Consider the following 24851-nt stretch of genomic DNA (forward strand, 5'->3'; position numbering starts at 1 on the left):
AAATCTTACAAATTTATATTTGCTGAACTAAAACTATAGGCCACACTTTCGGAGTAAATATTTAAACAAAAGCAAGGAAAGGATTACTGAGAGTCTGGATTGTGGTGAAAAATTATTAATGTAGTTTACATTAACGGAATGCAAGTAAGTAAATGAAAAAAATACATACCATGCAACAGTAAGCATAAGAAACCTAAAGTAGTAATGAAAGATTATAAATATCATATATCTATATGACAAGGTCATAAAAATCATAAATCCAAATAATGGATTTCAAGATATATGGGGCAAAAATTGACAGGAAAAAAAATAGGAAAAATAGACAATTTCATAACCATGAGTGGAGGTGTTTAAATCCCTCTTTTAACAATTGGTAGAAAACTTGAAAAAAATCAGTAAAGGCATAGATTTGAACACTATAATGACCTTACCCTAATCGCCTTAACAACTTCAAACGTACATGACATGTTCAACAAGATAGGCCGTAAGTTAGACCATAAAATCTTGATATATGTAAAAATACTGAAATCATATATTCTCAATGAAATTAGAAATTAATAACAGTAAGCTATCTAGAAAACTCCCAAATATTTGAAAATCAAACATTTTTATATATGTGTGTGTATATACAGATAGATAGATAATAAGTCATGAGTCAAAAAGAAATCACACTGGAAATTAGGAAGTATTTCAAACTGAATGATGAATAATAATATAATTTTTAAGGAAGGCAAAGCTAAAAAACGGATAAACTACAACCTAGACGGATTAAATAAAAACAAGATAGGACACAAATAACAACTCAAAATGAAAGTGGGCTTGTTATTATAGATCCAGTTGACATTAATTAGGGAATATTATGAACAATTTTATGCTAACTAATTTGGTAACATATGAAATCAATTACTTGAAAAAATTTACTGAAGAATAAATGAGACCAAGAAACATAATAATGACCAACTAAATAAACCAGGATTGGATCCTAGATTGGAGGTGAAATTGTTATAAAGGCCATTACAGGGCATTGGTGAAATTTGAATACAGATAGTATATTATTGTTACATCAGTGTTAACATATTTTGAATTTGGTATTTCATGATGGAAAGCAGAACTCTGATGGTTGCTCCAGTCTGTTACTGTACAGCTAAGATTAACTTTAGAATTCTATGGGATCAGAGGTTACTATTTTTAAATTTGGAAAACTTTTAAGTAAAAGCTTTAGGATTTTTGCACTGTGAAACAACCTAGTGAAAATTTCAAGGTCCTTGTCACTTTGTGTTTTAGGATTCACAGAATATGTGCTAATGGGATTATGAATCAAAGAAGCAGGACCGAATTGTTCATTCCTAGGTTTAGGGTCAAGAAATTCAAGTAGCTTCTACTTCTGAGTAGAAAGATTTATGGCAGACCAATTCTCTAAGAACTAGAAAAGCAAGATTAGAAAGAACAGAAAAGCAAAACACTGGGAACAATTTAAATAGCCAATTGAATATTGGTTAAATAATTGCATGACATCTAATTACACAATAATATGCTATTAATCAAATTTGTTATTGTCTATTTAAAAATATGGGGAAATGGCCGGGCGCAGTGGCTCAAGCCTGTAATCCCAGCACAGGAGGCGAGGCAAGGTGGATCCATGAGGTCAGGAGATAGAGACCATCCTGGCGAGGAACAGAGGTGAAACCCCGTCTCTGCTAAAAATACAAAAACTAGCAGGCTAGGGTGGTGGGCGCCTGTAGTCCCAGCTACTCAGGAGGCTAAGGAGGCAGGAGAATGGTGAACCGGGAGGGCTTGCAGTGAGCTGAGATCTGGCCACTGCACTCAGCCTGAGGCGGCCAAGACCGAACTCCGTCTCAAAAATGGGAAATGCTTCTAATGTAGAAGGGCAGCACTTAATTGCCATAGTAATTGTAAAATACAGGAAAAAATTTTTTTTCATTTGAAAATATACCAAAATGTTAGGTAATTATGAGCAGCAAAATAGGTTTGTTTTCTCATTCTTGTTTTTGCTTTTTTATTCCCAAATTTTCTAAAAACAATGTGCTACTTTTGTAATCAGAAAAATGACACGTTAAGAGAGGGAGGAGTCTATTTTATGCTGTTTAAAACATATATTACATATGTAAAACCATTCTATTGAGTCTGAATCTCTATTAGCAGGCTTTATGTAAGCATACCTACTAAGCTTACAGAAGTTCCAACTACGTAAAATTAGTTAACTGATACCTTTTTAATGTAAAAATCATTAAATTTTTAAAAATGTAAACCCTTTAAAATTACAATATATGTTTGATTATCTCATTAAACAAGTCAGCAAGCCTAATTTAATCTTTCAGGAAAACTAAAGGCCATTATTCTGACATATTCACTGTATTGAACTATAAACCAGTGATGCCCTCTAGAGGTACTGATGGACATGCAGCTTACCTTCCCTGTTGGGATGTGTTTACCCTCCTTGTTGGCTAAATTTACCAGGGCTGTTGTTTCAGGTGGCAGTACTTGTCTCCCACCTCATTACTAGCACCTAGATCCATGTTCTCAAAACATAATCAGCTTTTGAAGCATGCAGAAGCTCAGGACCTACTCCAGACTTACCAAATCAGAATTTGCATTTTTAAAAGATCCCCACATGAAAAAATGAATAAATAAAAGATCCCAAATGATTAATATGCACATTACATTTTCAGAATATTGCTTTAGGCTACAAAGGAGAAATTTCTTCTGTCCTAGCAATCACATGAAGCTGCTTGCTTTTGCAGCTACCTCTCCAGTTGTAACTGTTTTTCCATATAGACCTCCTCATCCCTTATTTCCATCTTGCCCTTTGTTTTTCTGTGTCTCTGGATCAGAAGGAAAAATTGTATAGAAAATGAGATAATGAAATCCTGTACATAAAATTTCAATGATTCCTTGCTGAATCTTTTACACAGCAGAAGCAGAAGGACATACAGTAGGTCTTCTGTATCTGTGTGTTCCCCATCTGTGGATTCAACCAATTGTGGATCAAAAATGTTCGGGGGAGGGTGGAGGAGAAGATGACTACATCTGTACTGAATATGCTGAATATGTATACTTTTTTCCTTCTGATTATTCCCTAAATAATGAGCATAACAACTATTTACATAGCTATTTACATTGTATTCACTATTTACATAGCTATTTACATTGTATTCACTATTTACATAGCTATTTACATTGTATTCACAATTGTAAATACTATTTATATAGCTATTTACATAGCTACATATTTACATAACTTTAAAATTTACATATTTACATAACTACATTGTATTCACAATTTACGTATTTACATAACTATTTACATTGTATTCACAATTGTAAATACTATTTGCATTGTATTCAGTATTATAAGTAATCTAAAGATGATTTAAAGTATATGGGAGGATGTGCATACATAATATGCAAATACTACATCATTTCATACAAGGGGCTTGGGCATCTGTGGACTTTGGTATCCAAGTAGGTGTCCTGGAACCAATCTCCAAGGGATATCAAGGGATCAACTCTAATGTCTAAGCTCCAGAGCTCCAGGCATTCTGACACCTGAAGTTCTTGAATGAAGTGCCTGCGGATGATATTTGTAGGGAATGTCTATACTGTCAACTAATTTTCTTAATGAAGATTCCAGAATTTATATTCCCAACTGAATTTTGCCCTCTTCAAAGGAGTCACCCTGGGAAAGAGAATGCAATTTCTTTTGTTAAAAACTTTTCTATCACTTTTCTTTAGGAATTGTCAGCAGTCAAAACAATATAAGACATTCTTTCTGTCTCATTACTCTCCAGCCATATCTAAAGGTTGAAAACAATAATCCTGAATTTAACAACTTTGTCATTCAGAACTATCTGATAACCTATTTAAGTAATTTCCACAAATTAAGTCCATTAAAATACAAAGACTTGCCACTCTAGTCTATACTCAACACCACTTTTTAAGTTATAGAAAAAAAGGTTTAAAATCAGCATCATCTCCTCTGAAGAGAATATGCAATTAGACATAGAATCTGGCACATCTCTTATGAGGAAGAGTCACAGCACTCAATAGCTGGCACATATTCTAATTTTTTCAAAGTTATACTTACTGGAAAGAAATGGCAAGGAAGAATACCAGAAAATTTCACTTAAAAAATTTACAACACACAATACACTTTAACAAATCTACTTTAATTCTAAAAGAAATTAATCTAGAACTGTCAGTAATACATAACATACTTTTATGTTTCTTTTATAGGTATCTATCTAATAAAAGTTTATTTGTATATGGGCAATGCATAATAACTCTATCTTAGATATGAATCCTAACAGGATGAAAATATTTTCTTGCAACTACTTTATGCCTATGAAGGGTGTGAACTTGCAATGTCCTCCTGTCTTAAACCCAAGTTAATGACAGTGCCCTCTCAAAACTTTTCATAAATTAATAATTACCTAATTTCATTTAAAAAATGGTTTCAGCAAATATGAAAACAGAAAGTCCGTTATTTGTCCATTCATAATATGAGAAAAAAAAAGATGATACATTCCTCTACAGAAAAAGTGGGTTTAGAGAACAGTTCTGGTAGTATTTCCCATGGTAAAGTATCAAAAGGTCTAATGAGCAGCCCTCTTGCTCAGGGAAAAACAATGATTTTGATGTGTTTCTCTTCCAAATTGCTTAGTAACTCCAAGTGATTTTCAAATTTGGAGGCAGATTACTGGCACTGAGTTCATCAAATTTAGATCTATCTTGAATAGGGACATTATAGAAATCAAGAACATCTCTAACCCTGCACATCTGGTGGAGTCTGGAGTTAGGGACTACATGACCCAAGTCATCAGCTAAATGTGCCAAAAGATTGAACTTTAGACGACTATCTTCCAGGGAGATGTCTTGCCAATTACTAGGAAGAGATGAACCAAAAACTTCTTTAACGTAAGATTCCAAACGACTCTGGAGATCTTCAGGTGGTGTGTATGCTTGGCTTCGTAAGGGTGGACACACTAGGATAGGTTCCTTTTTCTCTTCTACTGTCTCAGCAACCACTGGCTCTTTCTCTTTTCTGGAATGATCAAAAACACACAAATCTATTAATGAAGTTGACGAACACCAGACTAAATCTTGCCTACCAATCAAAATCAACAATGGCACACTGACTACCGCTGGGGACCGTGGAGAGTAGTAAAGAATACGATAGGCCCCTGCCCTTAGAACGTTCATAGTTGAACTGAGTTGGGAGAGACAGAAAAAAACTAAGTATATATTTTACATACTGTAAGAATTCCTAAGAATAGGTGAAGAAGTAAGGTAAATCATTCTGTCTGGGATACCCCATCCTCCAAGATCCCACCTCAATCTACCTTTCTGGTCTTACCTTTCACTGATTACCTACATATACTCCATGTGATACTCTATATCCTGTGTCCCAAGCAGACTCCCACTTTCCTGACACAATGTGTTGGCTCAAGTTATATCTTAAAATGTCTGTCTTTTATCTTCACCTATGTAAATCTTGCTTATTCTGTAAGTCTTAGGATAAAATTGTTCTCTTCCAAGAGGCTTTACGTAATTTCCAGAATCAAATATAATTGTAATTTCATGTGATCTCTTCAGCACTTTATACTGCTCTCAGAGTGCATCACATCCTACCTGACTTTTAATTTTACTTATATTCTACTTCACAGAAAGTGAAGAGATGGAAAAAGATATTCCATGCAAACAGAAACCAAAAAGAACAGGAGTAGCTACACTTACATCAGATAAAATAAATTTCAAGTCAAAAACTATAAAAGAGATTAAGAAGGTCATTACATAATCATAAAGAGTCAATTCAGCAAACGCATATAACAATTATAAATATATATGCAACCAATATTGGAGAACCTAAACATATAACACAAATATTAATAAATCTAAAGGAAGAGATAGACTACAATACATTAATAGTTGTGGATTTCAACACCCACTCTCAATAATAGATCATCCAGACAAAATCAACGAAGAAACACTGGAATTAAATTCTACACCAAATGGACTTGACACTTAGAGAACATTTCACCCAACTGCTGCAGAATACATAGTCTTCTCATGAGTACATGGTACATTCTCCAGGGTAGACTGTATCTTAGAACACAAAACAAGTTTTAACAAACTCATAAAACTCAAAATCATATCAAGGACTTTTCTAACAACAATGAAATACCACTAGACATCAATAACAAGAACTCTGGACACTATACAACTACATAAAAAATAACATGCTCCCAAATGACCAAGGAGTCAATGATGAAATTAGGAAGGAAATTTTAAAATGTCTTGAAGCAATAAAAATGAAAACACAACACATCAAAATCTATGTGATACAGCAAAAGCAGTAATAAGAGGGAAGCTTATAGTAATAAACACCTACATGAAAAAAGAAAAATTTCAAATAAACAATCTAAAGATGCACCTTAAATTAGAAAAAGACAAACCAAACCCAAAATTAGTAGAAGGAGAGAAATAAGATCAGTGTAGAAACAAATGAAATAGACTAAAAAAAGCAATTAAAAAGATCAATGAATTAAAAAGTTGGTTTATTGAAAAATTAAAATCAACAAATCTTTATCTAGAATAAGAAAAACAGAGAAAAGACACAAATAAATAAAATTAGAGGCAAAAAAGGAGATTACACTGATATCACAAAAATTTAAAGGCTAATTAGAGATTATTACAAGCAACTATACACCAATAGATTGGAAAACCTAGAAGAGATGGATTAATTCCTAGGCACAGACAACTTAGCAGGACTGAATCATGAAGAAATAGAAAACCCAACAGAAATAATGAGATAGAAGCTGTAATAAAAGTCTCCCATCAAAGAAAAGCTTAAGACTTGATGGTTTCACTACTGAACTCCACCAAGCATTTAAAGAAGAACTAATGCCAACCAATAAGAATTCTACCAAAGCTATTCCAAAACACTGAAGAGGAGACAATACTTCCAAACACATTCTACAAGGCTAGCATTACCCTGATGCCAAAACCAGACAAAGACAAAATAAAAAAGGAAAACACATTCTACAAGACCAGCATTACCCTGATACCAAAACCAGACAAAGACAAAATAAAAAAGGAAAACTACAGGTCAATATTCCTGATGAGCACAGATGCAAAAATCCTCAACATTCATCCCAGAATGCAAGAATGGTTCAACATATGCAAATCAACAAACTCGATACATCACATTGACAGAATCAAGAACAAGAATCATGTGATCATTTCAATAGATGCTGCAAAAGCATTTCATAGAATTCAACATCCTTTCATGATAAAAACTGTCAATAAACTGGATACTGAAGGAACATACTTCAACATAATAAAAGTCATGCATGACAAACCCACCAAACAAGGACACAAAACAAGCTAGCACCATTGAATGGGAAAAAACTGAAAGCCTTTCCTCTAAGATCTTGAACAAGACAAGGATGCTCACTTTCATCACTTGTATTCAAAACAGAACTTGAAGTCCTAGCCACAGCAATTAGATAAGAGAAAGAAAGAAAGTACATCAAAATTGAAAAGAAGTCAAATTGTTCTTATTTGATATATGATCTTACATATCATATGTAAGATATATAATCTTATATATCTTGATATATGTATATTTAGAAAAACCTAAATATCCACCAAAAAGCTGTTAGAAATAATAAATTCAGTAAAGTTTCAGAATACAAAAATCAACATACAAAATCAGTAGCATTTCCATATGCCAATAGTAAACAATCTGAAAAAGAAATCAAGAAATCAATTCCATTAACAATAGCCACACACACACACACACAAAAATCTAGGAATAGACTTCAACAAAGAAGTAAAAGGTCTCTACAATAAAAACTATAAAACACTGATGAAAAAAATTGAAGGGGACACACAAAAAATGGAGATACTCCATGTTCATGGATTGGGAGAATTAATGTTGTTGAAATGCTTATGCTACTCAAAGCAATATACTGTCAATGTAATCTTTATCAAAATACCAATGACGTTCTTCACAGAAATAGAAAAAAAATCCTAAGATTAGTATGAAACCACAAAATGCCTTGAATAGCCAAAGTAATGCTAAGAAAAAAAAAATTGCACCTAACTGGCTCCACCTTGCTTCTAACCTTTAAGCTGTCCTTGTTCATTCCTGGACATAGGCCAAACTAACCGTGGGAAGGAATTCAGTTTATGGTTTGACTCCGAAACAAAATTGATAATAGTCTTTTTCTGAAAAGACCTTCTTCTTGCCCAGGAACCAGTTTGCTTTTGTAGGACTAACAAATTAGCTACAAGATTAGAAATTACGGTTACGGGTCATACAGACTCCAGCTGCAAGAGTCTGATCCTCCCCAAATTGCTCCTGGGGATAACACTGCTATTGTAAAATCCAAGGTCAGTGCTTGAGATATTTTGCAGACCCTGCACTCAATGGATTAGCTGACACCACCGAAGCCGGTAATCTGGCTCAACCAGTTCTGTGATCCCACCCAGGAATATAAGTTGGCAAGAACTCACTTAGTCCCCCTGTGATTTCATTTCCAACCCAACCAATCAACACTCCCCATTTCCGGGGCCCCCACCTGCCAAATTATCTTTAAAACCTCTGATCCCTGAGTTTTCAGGGAGACAGATTTGACTAATAATAAAAGTCCAGTGTCCTGCACAGCCGACTCTGTGTGAATTACTTTCTCCACTGCAATTCCTCTGCCTTGATACATCAGCTCTGTCTAGGCAAAGTGAACCCACTGGGCAGTTACAAAACTATAACACTACTAGAAGAAAACATTGGGGAGATGTTTCAGGACATTGGTCTGGGCAACGACCAAGTCTTGAGTAAGACCGCAAAAGCACAGGCAACAAGAACAAAAGTAGACAAATGGGATTACACTAAACTAAAAAGCTTCTGTGCAGAAGAAAACATTGGGGAGATGCTTCAGGACTTTGGTCTAGGCAATGACCTTTTGAGTAAGACCTCAAAAGCACAGGCGACAAGAACAAAAATCAACAAATGGGATTACATCAAGCTAAAAAGCTTGTGTATAGCAAAGGCAACAATAAACGAAGTGAACAGACAACCTAGAGGATAGGAGAAAAACTGGCAAACTATCTGACAAGGGATTAATAACCAGAATATATAAGGAACCCAAACAACTCAATAACAACAACAAAAACTGATTTAAAAATAGCAAAAGATCTGAATACGTATTTCTCAAAGAAGATATACAAAAGACCAACAGGTATATAAAAAAAAGATCTCTAATCATCAGGGAAATGCAACTCAAAACCACAATGAGGTATCATCTCACCTCAGTTAAAATGACTATTATTTAAAAGACAAAAAATAACAAATGCTGGCAAGGATATGGAGAAAGTGGAATACTAGTATACTATTGGTGGTAATGTAAATTAGCACAACTGCTATGGAGAAAAGTATGGAAATTTCCCCAAAAAACGAAAAACAGAATTACCATATGATCCAGCAATCCCACTGCTTGGTATACGTCCAAAAGAAAGTTAATCAGTCTGACAGAGATATCTGCACTCCATGTTTATTACAGCATTATTCACAAGATAAAATTTAAATTACGTACAAAGAGTATGTTCCAGAGATCTAACGTACACCATGGTGATGACCATTAATAATACTGTACTGTATACTTGAAATCTTCTGAGAGAAAACTCTTTAAAGTGTTTTCACCACACACACAAAAATTCTAACTGGCCAGGCATGGTGGTTCACCCCTGTAATCCCAGCAATTTGGGAGGCTGAGGCGGGAAGATTAAGCCCAGGAGTTCAAGACCAGCCTGGGCAACACAGTGAGAACTCCTTTCTCTAAAACAAAACAAAACAAAACAAAAAAGTATGTAAAGAGATGAATATGATAATTAGCTTGACTAATAATCAACATCAAGTTGTATGCCTTAAATATATAAATTTTTTAAAATAGTAAAGAAAATATAATCATCATTCTCAGTAATCTCTTATTTCCTCTAGTTTTCTTCATAATTTACCACTTCCTGAAATTACATTACACATTTGTTCATTTCTTCCTCCATTAGAACATTGGCCCAAAGAGAACAAAAATTTGGTCTGTTTTAGTAACCACTGTATTCTTGTAACACTTAAGATATAGCCTGGCTATAGTAAACAATCTAAAACATATTTGTCGAGTGAATGAATAAAACAAACTTGGAAGATATTTTAGAGATAATAACAAATATTAACCAAAGAAGAGGGAAAGCTAATATATGAACTGATGAAAAAAATATTTTCTAATTGTAGTAGTTTTTGTTTGAAACCTAAGAGGGCATACATTGTTCCTTAGGGTCAATACCATACGTTTTGATTTCCTAAACACTAAGTCAAATTAGATTTACCTTCAAACAATTACACACGGTGCAGCCGTGCAGCGGAAAAAGCAGTAGATGGGGAGTTAGGAGACCTATGTTCTACATCCAGCTTTGCAATTAACTTGCTTTGTGACTTTGGGAAAATCACTTCCCTCCTGTGGGCCTGTTTCCTCATATGTTGGAGTACCTCGAGGATGAGAAGGAATTTTGTTTTTCCTGCTGTATCCTAGGCGCTTAGAGTAATGCTGGTCCTGAGAAATCTGTTGAATTACTGAATGAATGAACAAACAAAATGAGGAGGCGGTACTTCATTACTGAACCTTGCTTGTGAAGAAACACAGCCGGCAAATGAGTTTAGTTTACTAAGCGCTTTCATGTGCTTTCAGGCAACACACTCAGTGTCTCGCACACGAGGTTAATTCTATTTGCTCAATAAATGAATGAGTGAAGTGAAAGGGAAAGGGGGTGGTATTTCCGTTATAAGATGAGAAAACTAAGGCCCAGAGGGGAAGAGACTGGGTCCCACCACTCAATGAGTGCTTCTCAACTCGGGACCCTAACCGTACCTCCTTGTTCTTGCTCTGATCAGGCGCGGGACCATGATAGCGTTAACACCCTCTTTTGAATTCGTCCCTCATCCTCCTTAACTTTCCTTGAACGTGACCCACCGTCCACCCTTCAGTTTTACCTGAATCGAGACCAAAATTCTCTACGTGGTGTCCCTGAGACTGTCCACAGGAAGACTCGCCTCGTAATACCGGACAGATATCGCGCCGCCATCTTCGATGAGATCCACGGGCCTGAGCGCAGCCCTCAGCCAGCAGTGACGTGCCCAGATCAGCCAATCGGATATAATCCCAGTGGCAAGAGCTTTCGTTTTCCTGTAGGCTCCCTCCCGCTGTGTACGCTGGGAAATGTAGTCCGGTAGCTGTTGCTGGCGGCGCCTGGACCGCGGCGCTCTTTCCGAGCATGACGGGAGATGTAGTTGAGGGGGGCCCCGGGAACGATCTGGGTGACGCCTTCTGGTCCGGGGGCGGGCGGTCATAGCGCTAGTTGGGTGAAAGGAGGAGGAACTGGCAGCGGGGAGGAGGCTCTAGCAAGGCCTGAAAGGCTGCGTAACCAGGCAGGAGTAGGGGTTGGGGTTCGGGGTTGGGGGACAGCCAGGGATCGCGGTCTGATACGCTGTTGGGGTCGTGACCGCCTGGGGGCCGAGGCAGGCACTGGTCAGACCCAGCCAGGGATCCTTGTCTTCGTCGAGCCTAATTTCCAGCAGCCGGGTAGGCCTCACCAGAGGCTCCTTTCCGTGAGGCCGCCCCCAATTCCTGCCCCTATTCTCTACCTGGGAGATGGCTTCCCCGAGCCCCCCGCCGGAGTCAAAGGTAAGTAAGCACCCCTCGGGGATCCCGGTTGTCTCGCCACTACCCCAGCTAGGCCGCACCACTGCTTTCTCCCCGGGCCCCCCACCCACCTCCTGACCGCCTCTTTAGGGCCAGCGCCTTGCAAGAAACTCCCCACTAGTGCTCTGGGTTGCGGTTCGCGAACAAACTGCCCACTGGCTCCCCCTTTTTTTTTTTCTTTTTCTAGAGAGACTTGATAAATCGGCCAGAGAAAATAAATAATGCTCCAGACTAGCTCTCTCATTTGTGAGTTCTTCAGGTGAAGCACCATTTTTGACCTTCCCTTGTGTCTTCTGTTCCTGGCACAGTGCCTGGACCCCAAGGTACACGCTTAGAGAACCTCAAGGAATTGAATTGAATAGAGTCACAAGCCAGTGCAAATGGAAAATTGAAGTAGGCAGTGAGGTGAGGGAAGCTTGGAGAGGCCTTGGGGCAGTTTACTAAAATTAAACTGTTAGGGCATAATACATCAGAAAAGCCTTATCCATAGATCCTTTCTAGTCTGAGATGTCTGTCAGTTACAGTTCGTTCCCAGAATTGGGCAACATATGAAACTTTCAGTTATCATGTTCCTCCTAGCCTATTTGGCCCCGATAAGTGATTGCCTCTGCCACTTTTAGTGGTAGAATTGTCCTTGAGACAACAGGAACTGACTACAGAAATCATACTATTTCAGGGGTTGCTGACATTTGAGGATGTGGCTGTGTTTTTTACCCAGGAGGAGTGGGATTATCTGGACCCAGCTCAGAGAAGCCTGTATAAAGATGTCATGATGGAGAATTATGGAAACCTGGTCTCACTGGGTAAGAATCTGCTGTTTCTCTAATTAAAATATCTAAGAAAGTAGAGAGAAATCAGACTAACAGAATATTTGGACAGAAACCAGTACGAAAACTGCTTAGTTCCAAAGTTCTGATTCAGACCTTTTAGCCATTAATTGTTTCCATACCTCTCATCCCTAGCTTCCTTGAAGTGACCAAACTGCAAGCCTTTCGGGCATCCTGTCTTCGTAATCTCATTCCCATATTGTTCTGTACTTTCCGTCCTGGCTCATCCTCCCACAGCTTTCCTCCCACCCCTTTTCACTCTGCCTTCTGGAGCCCCTGTTCGTCTTCACATAATGTTCCTTACCTCCTGGCCTTAACTGAAAGCTGGCACTTTCCCAAGGACAACGTTTCTCTGGCAGTTTTTCAAGTGGGGGCCGCTTATTCTCCCACATCCGCCTCCTTCCCCATCCTTTGTGTCAGCGTTGGAAGGGGGAAGTTATTGTTCACTCAGCTTTTAAATGCTGTCCCCAAAGCATTAGTTTTCCACCTTCAAACAAAATCTCTCCCTCTTTGAGGTCTCAGCAGTCTTGCTTTTTCCACTCAATTCCTTTTCACTATCTGTCAACTTTTTGTTTGGTCCTTCACACATAACTTTGTCACATGTTTCATATCTATTTTAACTCATGCCATGGATGACCTAGTTAATACTTCAGCCTCAGTGGGTCTTACTTCAGGGACCCTGCTTTTCATTTTCACTCAGCACCTTACATCATTGATCATAGCAATTTTGTCATAACAGGCAAATCGTAAATCCCAATACCCTATTCTCTGACCAGTTATTCGGCAATGGAAGTTTATTGACTAACTAGACAAGGGTAACCAAAACAGAGAGGCTTTCTCCCCTTATGGAGCATACTACAACTTCTCTTATCTTTACTACTCCTTTCCACCTAAACCCACTCATTATTAACGATGTTTCCTGTCCCTTGATGTATCTGTTTTTTCACCAAGGTGTCCATCCTCTCTGGGCTTGTCTCCCCATCTAATGACCAGCAAGCTCACCTGCCAGCCTGTCATTATTCTCTACCCATTCTGCAAACTTCAAATCCTGTGTTTGTTATAAAATGCACCTTTCCCTTTTTCCTACCTGAATTGCTAAACATAGCAGGAGAAATTCTCTAACCAAAAAGATTGATGTCCTGTATATAAGTATGGCCTTTTTCTTCTAGTCTCCACTGGGGTTTTTATATCTTAGCAATATTTTTTGTCCTTGATATGCTCACTGCCCTGTTCTTTTTAGTGACTATTCCAAAAGCTTATCCATCATTCAGTAGTGAAGCTCACCTGTTTCTCAGAGAAAATAGGGGCCAATAAGCACGAACTCTCAACTTCTCTGCCTCTTATCTGCACACTTAAAGCTGCTCTCATCTTCTCACCTTTCCAGAAACTAATAAGTCATTCTTTGTTCCCTTATAGTTTCAGTCTCTATTTATTCTCCCTTATTCTGATGATTGGTATGTTCATAACTCTTCCAATAGGAGAAAAGAGAGGAAAAAAGAAAAAATCCCTCCTATGAGCCAGACTCTCCCTCTTGCTGCTGCCTATAATTTACTGCTTGTTCTCTTCACAGTCAGGATTTTGTAAGAGTAGTTAATGTGTGTTCTGTACTTCTTTACCTCCCCTTGTGTTTGAGCCCCTTTGTGTTGCCTCTAATACTCCCTTTAAATTGTTTAACAGTGATCTGTAACAACATCATTGTCAAATGCAGTAGACCCTTTTGGGACCTTATTTTATTCGACCTCTCCATGAACATGTGAGAGTCTTTATTGTTTCCCTCCATTGGCTTGCATTCTCAGACTTCCCCTCAGTCTGTACTCTTTCCCTGGGGGACCTTACCTACACTCAGGTCATCAGCTACCACTCTGTGAAGATAAGTCCCAATTTTTTTTTAGGACGTAGCCTCATTCTGTTGTCCAGGCTGTAGTGTAGTGGTGCGACCTCAGCTCATTGCAGCCTCCACTTCTTGGATTCAAGAGATTCTCCTGCCTCAGCCTCCTGAGTAGCTGAGATAAACAGGTGTGTACCACCACACCCAGCTAATTTTTGTATTTTTAGTAGAGAAGGGGTTTCACTGTATTGGCCAGGCTGGTCTCAAGCTCCCGATCTCAGGTGATCCACCCACCTTGGCCTCCCAAAGTGCTGGGATTATAGGCATGAGCCACTGTGCCTGGCTCAAATCTTTATTTCCACCTAAGAAAAGTAATGTGGAGCCTAACTGCCTAGGTTTAAATCCTGGTTCCACCACTTACTTAGCCTGGTGACTATAGTGATTTAACCTCTCTTTGCCTCAGTTTATTTTTTTATAAAATGGAAATAATAATAGCACCTACCTCATAGGGTTACTGTCAGCATTAACTAAATTAATATATGTAAAACACTTAACACACTAACATGTAGTAAGAACAATATAAATATTGACTTATATTGTTGTCATCGTCTTCTCTGTTGAGTTTCAAATTCCTAGTCATCTTTTGAAGACCACATGAGTAACTCAAACCTGGCAAGTTTCAATCCATTAAAATCAAGGGCCTTCTCTCCAGAGTTAAGCACTCCTTTCATTGTTTTACCTTGTATATACTCCTGCTATTGAATTTATTATACTATACTACAATCATTCTATATGTGTTACTTTTCTAACCTCACTGATTACCGTGAGGATGGTAAATATACCTGTTTCATTTGATTTCTCCAGCACTTAGCACAGAGCCAGGCCTATATTATATGCTTCTTAAATATTTGTATGACTAGGTACAGTTCATTTCAGACTTAGTATCTCTTAACTGGATTATTGCATTAACCCCTAAACTACCCCCTTGCCACTAGTCTCCTTTTTAAAAATATATTCTCTCTACTGCCACCAAAGTGATTTTGTATTAGTTAACTGTGTAAAACTTCTGATGGTTCCTGATAGCTTAAAGGATAAAAATCTTAATTTCTTATCATATAGGACCTTCCAAGTATAGCCTCTGCCTATCTTTCTTGCCTCGCCTGTTTTTTCCTGCACACTACTTTAGTCTTCAGCCATATCAGCTGTTGGTGTGTGTGTGTGTGTGTGTTTTAATATGCCATGTTGTCTCTCAGTCACTGCCAGATTATCCATACATACGGTATTCTGGTTGATAGAACCAAATAAGTGCCCATATGTAAATACCATATGGACAAGGTGTGACAGTGTGCCCATAGATGATCTTGTACTTGTAGGCTGTCCTCTTTATTGCAGCTTAAATACAGCTTTCCGTCATTCATCATTTATCCTCCCACAGTCTTTTCATCCTCCTCAATAGACCCTATCTCCAGCTCCTTGGTGAGAGCTCCCTTGATAAGAGGTCACTATTACTCTACTGTTGCAATGCTTCTACTTCATCTTAACTGCTTTTCATAATGCAACTCTCATCTAGCTTTATAGTTTTGGCTTTTCATTCATACTTTTCTTGTTCAAGCTTATTAAAAAGAAAAAAAAAAAACCTTCAATAGCTACATCAGTGATACGGTTGATAGCTTAATTTCTCAGATCTTTGACATCTTCAGTTTTAATGACTCTTTCCGCAGTGACTTGCAGATTGCCACCTTCTTACTGTGTCTTCACATGGCAGAAGAGGGGAGAGAGAGAGCGCGCGCAAACATTCTGGTCTTTGTTCCTCTTTTTATAAGAACACTAATCCCATCATGGGGGCCCCACCATCATGAGCTCATCTAAATTTAATTACTTCCCAAAGGCCCCACCTCCAAATACCATCACATTGTGGATTAGGGGTTCACCATATGAATTTGGTGAGAACACAAACATTCAGTCTATAACACTGTCTTATCTCTTTTTTTCTCCTTGACAATTTAATCTTTTCTCGTATGTTCACATACTTCTGTCCTTTTGGCTTCTGGTTTGATAGGTTACAGTTCTAGCTACCTTCAGAATAACTAGTGACTTCAGTTTCAATTCCAGGTTCTTTGGTGAAACCCACTTTGAGTCAACTATCTATGTAGAAAAATTGGCTATGAGCACAGGATGGGAAGATACTGCATAAGCATTACCAAGCCCAGATCTAATGGAGAGTCATTTCAAGGCTGCTCTGTGTGGAGCCTTACACTTGTTTTCTTCACCTGCCTATCCTGTTGACCTATTTATTTTTATGCCAATGTCATTGTTTTATTTGCTTTAACAATATATTATATTTTATGTCTGGTAATATAAGTCATTCTTTAATAATCTTTTTCAGGATGTACTTCACTAGTCTGCCTTCTTCTAAACTTTAGAAGTATTGACTTTTTTATTGGTTCATAAATGATTTTTGATTGGAATGTGATTAGTTTCATAGATTGAAAGGAATTGAGATCCTTATAATATTGAATCTCTTTACCCATGTGGTTAACTCTGTTTAACTGTATCCTTTTGTCTTTCAGAAAAATTGTATGGAATATTTTTATGGATCTTACACATTTCTTATGTTTATTCCTAGGTTTTATTTTTTTTGTTACTATTGTGAAGAGTTTATCATTTCTGTATAATATTTACTAACGTTTTTTGTACTAAGAACAAGCTTTTTAATCTTATTATGATTATATTTTCATTTGCCTATTTCAGGAATTTTAGGTATACATTCATATCATCTTCAAGTAATGATAATTTTGTCTTACTCATTTGAATGAAATTGACAGAACAGTATCCACTAATCCAGCTAATATAACTGAACAAATATTCTGAAGAGACTGCCTTCTCACAAAGAATTTACAATCCAGTGGAAGAGACAAATAATAAACAGTTAAAAAAATGCAGTGTAATCATAGCAATAATAGAGTTATGGACGAGGGCTGGTAATAAAAAAATAGAACACCTAGATCTGTCTAGTGGACTTAGTAAAGGCTTTGTAGAGGAACTGTTGCTTTAAACTTAAAGATTGCTTTGAATCTTAAAGTGAAACCAAAAGTTTGCCAGGTAAACAGTGTTGAGGGACATTTAGTAAATGAGATATGTAAAGATAAGACATGAAAGAGTGTAACACAAACAATTTGCCTATATAAAGTATGATAAAGTAGGTAGGAACATGACTTAAGGCTCAGAGACTGTGTCATGAAGAGTTGTATCATAGCAAAGAGCTTGATTCAATCCTAACGGTGATGGGGAGCTGCTAAATCTACAGGTGATGACATGGTAGAATTCTGTTTTATAGAGATCTCTTCTCAGATCAGTAAGGCGGATATAATGTGTTGGTAGTCTGAAGACTGGAGCCAAAGATTGTAAGGCAGCTACATGATTGTGAGGGTTAAAAGGTAAGTGCTAAAGATAAATCCAGGATTTGGATGATTGATTAACAATAAGAAGAAGGGAGAAATACAGGATGATTCCTGCTTTGAAACTGTAGGATAATGGATGATGGTGCCTTTCAGGAGATAATTAAAGGTGGGGAAAGGCATTAGAGCAGATGATGATGACCATGTTAATTGTGAGCCCTTTGTGCGGCATTTAACTGGAGATGTCTGGAGGGTGTATATACAGAACAAGTAAGGATGTAAATGTGGGTAACAATAACAAAAATCAGTTGACAAAGGAAAAGAAATAAATAAGGGAAATTTATCAGAAAAGGCCAAAGAAGTAGGGAATGAAATAAAAGAATGTAATAGCTTAAAAACCAAAAACAGATAATGTCAAGAAATTGGGGTGGTCAACAGTGTTAGGTGCTGCTGGATAACATAAGAACTGAAAAATGCCCGTTTTAGGCCGGGCATGGTGGCTCACTCCTGTAATCCGAGCACTTTGGGAAGCCGAGGTGGGTGGATCACCTGAAGTCAGAGTTCGAGACCAGCTTGGCCAACATGGTGAAACGCCATCTCTACTAAAAATGCAAAAAAAATTAGCCAGACATTGTGGCAGGTGCCTGTAATCCCAGCTACTTAGGAGGCTGAGGCAGGAGAATCGCTTGAACCCGGAAGTTGGAGGTTGTTGAGCCAAGATCGCTCCATTGCACTCCAGCCTGGGCAACAAGAGCAAAACTCTGTCAAAAAAAAAAAAAAATGCCCATTTTTTAAAAAAAAATTTGAGTCATTGGTAATCTAATGGGAAGTTTCTCTAGATACTGGAAACAGAAACCAGATTTTGCCATAGGTTGCAGAATAGGTTAAATAGGAAGAGGTTGGGCATGGAAAACATAAGAAATAGAAAACCTCGGTGTTAAGATTTTGTTTCAATGCTTGGCTTTCATAAAGAGAAGGATTTCAGGTTCAAGATAAAATTGGACGTATTTATGTAATGGTAGGAAAGTGTCAACAGAGAGTGTATATTGAAGAAAGAGGAAAGGCAGAGGATAATTAAGCAAATGCCCAGAGGTGAGTGGAATTGATAAGGGGTGGATGGATTAGCTTTACATAAGAATCAGATGTATCTTTACGTACCATTGGCAGATAATTTTATAGGTAGAGGACAGAAAGTTTAGGGAGTTCTTTCATGTTTTTTCATTATGTGAAAGAAAATACAGCCCACCGAAAACAAATTTGAGAGGGGACACTATAAGTAGCCTTAGAAGAAATAAAATTTCTAGTAGTTTCTTAGAGGGATAGGAGAAGGTTATTTTAGAATAAAATAATGACTAGTTTGAAGTAAGCAAATGGACAATTCAAAGATGACTCCACAAAAAAATTGAGAGAAAAGAGGATGTATGAAAAAGGAGCTTGTTTAGGGCCAAATATAAATTTGGTCATTATTGAATCTTCTGGTGGAATTATCTAATATCTATTCCAGCAAGAGATGGAAAATCAGGAAGATGTCAGAAGCAGGCCTAAATGTACTATATACCACTCTGTTATATGATAGACCACTGTGCTGTCTTTTCTTCAACACATCCAAGATTTTCATTTCTCAGATGTCATGCAGCCTCTCAGTTGGAACAAGATGGTGAACCTCGGGTCTTACATTGTTAGAGAGTTTAGAATCACTTGTACTTGCGGTATGATTTGTGGTTGGTGAAGTCATAAGCTACCACAGACTGCCCTTTTTGGTTGTTACTCCCACGAACTCTGACCATGTTTCTTAATACTTATTTTATTCTGCATCCCAATATCATAGACTCTCTGTCACCTAACCCTTTATTATTGTTTTTAAAAGCCATTTTGTCTCTTTATACAGGAACTGCTTTTACTTAATATTTTCTTTATCATATTATTTTCTTTCCCCATTTTTTACTTAACATCCATTCCATTTGATGGGGGCGGGGGGGGCTTCATGTCTTATCTCTGAATCCTGGCTGATTACAGTGTTTCTGGAGTGCTTTTGATGGGCAGTGAGTAAATGCTTGTTAATAAATGAATTATGGTTTCCCCTGGATCTTTGTCTTTTATTCTTCTTAACATCTTTTTTTATTTTTATTTTTATTTTTTTGAGATTAGGTCTCACTGTATTGCTTAGGCTGGTGTGCAGTGATGCAAACATGGCTTGCTGCAGCCTCAACCTGTTGGGCTTAAGTGATCAATCCTCTCACCTCAGCTACCTGAGTAGCTGGGACTACAGGTGTGTGCCACCATGCCTGGCTACTTAAAAAAAATTTTTTTCTTTTTTGGTAGAAATGAAGTCTCACTGTTGCCCAGGCTGGTCTCAAACTCCTGAGCTCAAGTGATCCTCCCCCCTCACTCCCCCAAAATGCTAGGATTACAGGCATGAGCCACTATGCCTGGCCATTAGCATCTGGTCCTTTCTGTTAATTATTTGGTCTGATCATACTCCAATAATGTTTTTTCATCCTAAATTTTCCTGAACTTAGTGGGGATTTTTTTTCATCCTACCCTGTTTTCTTTGATAGACTGATTAATCCCACCTTGACTTGATTTGTTTCTTTGTTTGCCCGTTTTACTTTGTTTCTCCTTGCTTCAAAGACCTTGATTGATCTTTGTATTTCCTGTTTATTATTCCAGATGTTTTGAACAGAGATAAGGATGAGGAGCCAACCATAAAACAAGAAATTGAAGAAATTGAGGAAGAAGTGGAACCACAGGGTGTAATAGTTACAAGAATTAAAAGTGAAATTGACCAGGATCCTATGAGTAGAGAAACCTTTGAACTTGTTGGTAGGTTAGATAAACAAAGAGGAATCTTCTTATGGGAAATACCAAGGGAATCTTTGACCCCGGAACAGAGAATGTTCAGAGAAAACACTAATATTATCCGTAAAAGACCAAACTCAGAAGAGAAATGCCATAAATGTGAAGAATGTGGAAAGGGTTTTGTCCGCAAGGCCCATTTTATTCAACATCAAAGGGTCCATACTGGTGAGAAACCTTTTCAGTGCAATGAATGTGGGAAAAGTTTTAGCCGCAGTTCATTTGTTATTGAACATCAGAGAATTCACACTGGGGAAAGGCCCTATGAGTGTAATTACTGTGGAAAAACCTTTAGTGTGAGCTCAACCCTTATTAGACATCAGAGAATCCACACTGGAGAAAGACCCTATCAGTGTAATCAGTGTAAACAGAGCTTCAGCCAGAGAAGGAGCCTTGTTAAACATCAAAGGATTCATACAGGTGAGAAACCCCATAAATGTAGTGACTGTGGGAAAGCCTTCAGTTGGAAATCACACCTTATTGAGCATCAAAGAACTCACACTGGTGAGAAACCTTATCACTGTACCAAATGTAAGAAAAGCTTTAGTCGAAATTCATTGCTTGTTGAGCATCAAAGAATTCACACTGGGGAAAGACCCCATAAATGTGGTGAATGTGGGAAAGCCTTTCGATTAAGCACATACCTTATACAACACCAAAAAATTCACACTGGCGAGAAGCCTTTTCTTTGTATTGAGTGTGGAAAAAGTTTCAGTCGGAGCTCATTCCTTATTGAACATCAGAGGATCCATACTGGTGAAAGACCTTATCAATGCAAAGAGTGTGGGAAAAGTTTCAGTCAACTTTGCAACCTTACTCGTCATCAGAGAATCCACACAGGAGACAAGCCCCATAAATGTGAGGAATGTGGGAAAGCCTTTAGTAGAAGCTCAGGTCTTATTCAGCATCAGAGAATTCACACCAGGGAGAAGACTTATCCATACAATGAAACTAAGGAAAGTTTTGATCCAAATTGCAGTCTTGTTATACAGCAGGAAGTCTACCCTAAGGAGAAATCTTATAAATGTGATGAATGTGGGAAAACTTTTAGTGTTAGTGCTCATCTTGTACAACATCAAAGAATCCACACTGGTGAAAAGCCCTATCTATGTACTGTCTGTGGGAAAAGCTTCAGCCGGAGCTCATTTCTTATTGAACATCAGAGAATCCACACTGGTGAGAGACCCTATCTGTGCAGACAGTGTGGAAAAAGCTTTAGTCAACTTTGTAATCTTATTCGACATCAGGGTGTTCACACAGGTAATAAACCCCATAAATGTGATGAATGTGGAAAGGCCTTTAGCCGGAACTCAGGTCTTATTCAGCATCAGAGAATACACACAGGAGAGAAACCTTATAAGTGTGAGAAGTGCGACAAAAGTTTCAGTCAACAGCGCAGTCTTGTCAACCATCAGAAGATGCATGCAGAGGTGAAAACCCAAGAAACCCATGAATGTGATGCTTGTGGTGAAGCCTTTAATTGCCGCATTTCTCTTATTCAGCATCAGAAATTGCACACAGCATGGATGCAATAAATGTAGAGCGATACATAAGCTCAATTTGATCTAGTTACCCAAGTGCAGTTTTAGTATGGCTCAACGTGGGTCAAATTTGGTGATAAAGCAAATTCTCCTTGGCCTCAGACAAATGGTTTCTAAAGATTCTGTGAATAGTGGACAACTGCCCATGAGCATCTGACTTCCCTTACTCTTTGTTTGATGATCATAAAGACTTAGTAATTTATCTAAGTATCTTTAATAAATCTTTCAGCAGAGAGATTAAACCTAGGTTCAGAGCATGGGTGCTCTGAGGGACAAAGTAGGATTGCTATAAGGGAGCTGAAGCAGCTGATATTGGAAAACTGAGAAGAATGATTCAAAGAGTCTTCTGTCACCATCTCATATTGTGGTTCTTTCAGTTCCATGATATGTTTGGCTCTGCATGCCAAAGTCCAGTGATTAAGCACATATAAGTTGTCAAGGAAACAAAGCCCAAATGTTTTTGAAATCAATATACAGTTTTTGTCCTTGTTTAAGTAAGCCAGATGTTTGGCATGTGAGTTAAAGGCAGTTCCAATGCCTGATGGTTCCCAGATCTATGAGATGAGTGGACCATTAACCTTACATGTAAAGATTATGTTAGTAATTAAGAAACCTAACAAAGGTGTTACCAAGGAACCTTTGGGAGTGCCTTTTTTGTTTCTCAAGATGGACCCAACAAAGTGGAGGAAAATACTGTTCTTCTGTGCCCTCCTACCTGTGAAAGATATTTGTAGTCCTATGTGAATGAGCTTATTCCTCCACAACCAGGTGCATATAAAAGTGTACATATTTTGATTGCCAAGAATTGGAAATGAAAAGACCTGGAGTCTATGCTAGGAAGCTGAGATATTTTGGTATTGCATTGGTTTTTATGGTAACTAGGTTTTGCATGCAATTAAAAATCCTTATTTCTTGTTCTAGGGCTTCCCTTAGTTAATGGTTATTATAAAACTATTACTTCATCTGTTTTAACCATTAAAACCTGTTTTGTTTTTTGCTTTGTGTAAGAGTTGTTACTTGAGTGTAAAACCAATTCTGTGAAAAGTATTACTGTATTTTTAAAATTAGAATCAAAGATAGGAAGGAAATTGCTCTCATTCGTTCTGTGTGTGACTAGTTAACCTTTTCTGGAGTAGCTCAATTAAGCCCAGGTTCTTTAGTTTCTGAGTATAGAATTCCAAATTACCAGAATTCTGTAATTCCAGCTTCCTAGTAGTTTGAGCAAATGACCCCTCCCTTTGTCCTATACCTTAGTCATTCTAAAAATTACCTCCAGACTTTCATCTTCCTATCTCTTTATGTGTGTACCTGCATGTGAGTGTGGAAATTATGATACATGTATAGAAAGATAGATATCTTTGTGCACTCCCTTATTCAAATTAGGTACTCATAGTTACTATACAGCTGACATTTAAAAACAATTTGTAGTACAAGGAAAAGTACAAAAAACAACATACTGCACCTGACTCATCCATAAAATTATCCTGCCCTGGATCTTCCCAGTTGTACTTATTTTACACCAGTTCCCAGATCAGGATCTCAACTAATGAGGTTCTTAGACCTGTTCTCAGTATTTTAAAAATCTATCATGTATGTTTTCACTGCATGTACACTGAAACACAATACTTTGCTTATTCTTGAAGTCACATCAGTTTCTTGTATGGTTATCTTCCATAGCAGAAGCACTGGCTGCTGTTGACCTCATAGTAGCTTGACCCATGTTTATATGAGGTATTCCTACATAATTTTTAATATCCTTGGACATGAATCTGGAATTTATGGAAATTTTGTAATTTTAAGATCCTTGGACAACTCAGAACTCCAGTAACAGTTAACAATTCTTGACTGCATGTACAAATCATTGCTTATAAAAAACATAGCCCCCTGAAAAATCATTTTTAAAAATTATACTTTAAGTTCTGGGATACATGTGCAGAACGTGCAGGTTTGTTACATAGGTATGCATGTGCCATGGTGCCATTTTGCATGGTGCCATTGCAGAAATTTTCTTCCATTCTGTAGGTTGCCTGTTCACTCTGATGCTAGTTTCTTTTGCTGTGCAGAAGCTCTTTAGTTTCATTAAATCCCATTTGTCAATGTTGGCTTTTGTTGCAGTTGCTTTTGGTGTTTTAGTCATGAAGTCTTTGCCCATGCCTATGTTCTGAATAGTATTGCCTAAGTTTTCTTCTAGGGTTTTTATGGTTTTAAGTCTTACATTTAAATCTTTATTCCATCTTGAGCTAATATTTGTATAAGGTGTAAGGAAGGGGTCCGGTTTCCACTTTCTGCATATGGCTAGCTGGTTTTCCCAGGACCATTCATTAAATAGGGAATCCTTTACCCATTGCTTGTTTTTGTCAGGTTTGTCAAAGATGAGATGGTTGTAGATGTGTGGTGTTATTTCTGAGGCCTCTTCTGTTCCATTGGTCTGTGTATCTGTTTTGGTACCAGTACCGTGCTGTTTTGGTTACTGTAGCCTTGTAGCATAGTTTGAAGTCAGGTAGTGTGATGCCACCAGCTTTGTTCTTTTTGCTTAGGATTGTCTTCGCTATGTGGGTTCTTTTTTGGTTCCATATGAAATTTAAAGTAGTTTTTTTCTGGTTCTGTAATAAAAGTCAATGGTAGCTTGA

At 37.6% G+C, this 24851-nt stretch overlaps 2 protein-coding genes across 12 annotated transcripts; one reads left to right on the plus strand and one right to left on the minus strand.

The window, feature by feature from the left end:
• Positions 1 to 2080: 2080 nt before the first annotated feature.
• On the minus strand, positions 2081 to 11360 carry MRPL50 (mitochondrial ribosomal protein L50). 3 transcript variants are annotated; one of them, XR_001895711.3, is made up of 3 exons: positions 11063 to 11254; positions 4452 to 5062; positions 2081 to 3697 (listed from the first exon to the last, which is right to left on the minus strand). XR_001895711.3 is itself a non-coding variant. In XM_009188405.3 (2 exons), exons 1-2 carry the CDS (start codon positions 11152 to 11154, stop codon positions 4678 to 4680), a joined length of 477 nt encoding a protein of 158 aa, XP_009186669.1. In that variant the 5' UTR covers positions 11155 to 11254; the 3' UTR covers positions 4167 to 4677. The 3 variants fall into 3 exon arrangements, 1 of the variants encoding a protein (XP_009186669.1); XR_002517491.2 differs by lacking the exon at positions 2081 to 3697 and adding an exon at positions 10402 to 10645 and having other exon boundaries at positions 4951 to 5062; positions 11063 to 11360; XM_009188405.3 differs by lacking the exon at positions 2081 to 3697 and having other exon boundaries at positions 4167 to 5062.
• Positions 11361 to 11366: 6 nt separating this feature from the next.
• Positions 11367 to 23223, plus strand: ZNF189 (zinc finger protein 189). Of its 9 annotated transcripts, XM_021927315.2 has the most exons (5): positions 11387 to 11753; positions 11959 to 12094; positions 12490 to 12574; positions 17764 to 17863; positions 20495 to 23223. In XM_021927315.2, the coding sequence occupies exon 5, from the start codon at positions 20620 to 20622 to the stop codon at positions 22213 to 22215; it is 1596 nt and encodes a 531-aa protein (XP_021783007.1). In that variant the 5' UTR covers positions 11387 to 11753; positions 11959 to 12094; positions 12490 to 12574; positions 17764 to 17863; positions 20495 to 20619; the 3' UTR covers positions 22216 to 23223. The 9 variants fall into 9 exon arrangements, with proteins under 9 accessions (XP_017805174.1, XP_021783007.1, XP_009186665.2 ...); XM_017949685.3 differs by lacking the exons at positions 11959 to 12094; positions 17764 to 17863 and adding an exon at positions 19973 to 20093 and having other exon boundaries at positions 11367 to 11753; positions 20495 to 20615; XM_009188401.3 differs by lacking the exon at positions 17764 to 17863 and having other exon boundaries at positions 12448 to 12574.
• Positions 23224 to 24851: the final 1628 nt, after the last annotated feature.

Source organism: Papio anubis, chromosome 13 (assembly GCF_008728515.1).
Source record: "Papio anubis isolate 15944 chromosome 13, Panubis1.0, whole genome shotgun sequence".
In the NCBI taxonomy this organism is placed as follows: domain Eukaryota; kingdom Metazoa; phylum Chordata; class Mammalia; order Primates; family Cercopithecidae; genus Papio; species Papio anubis.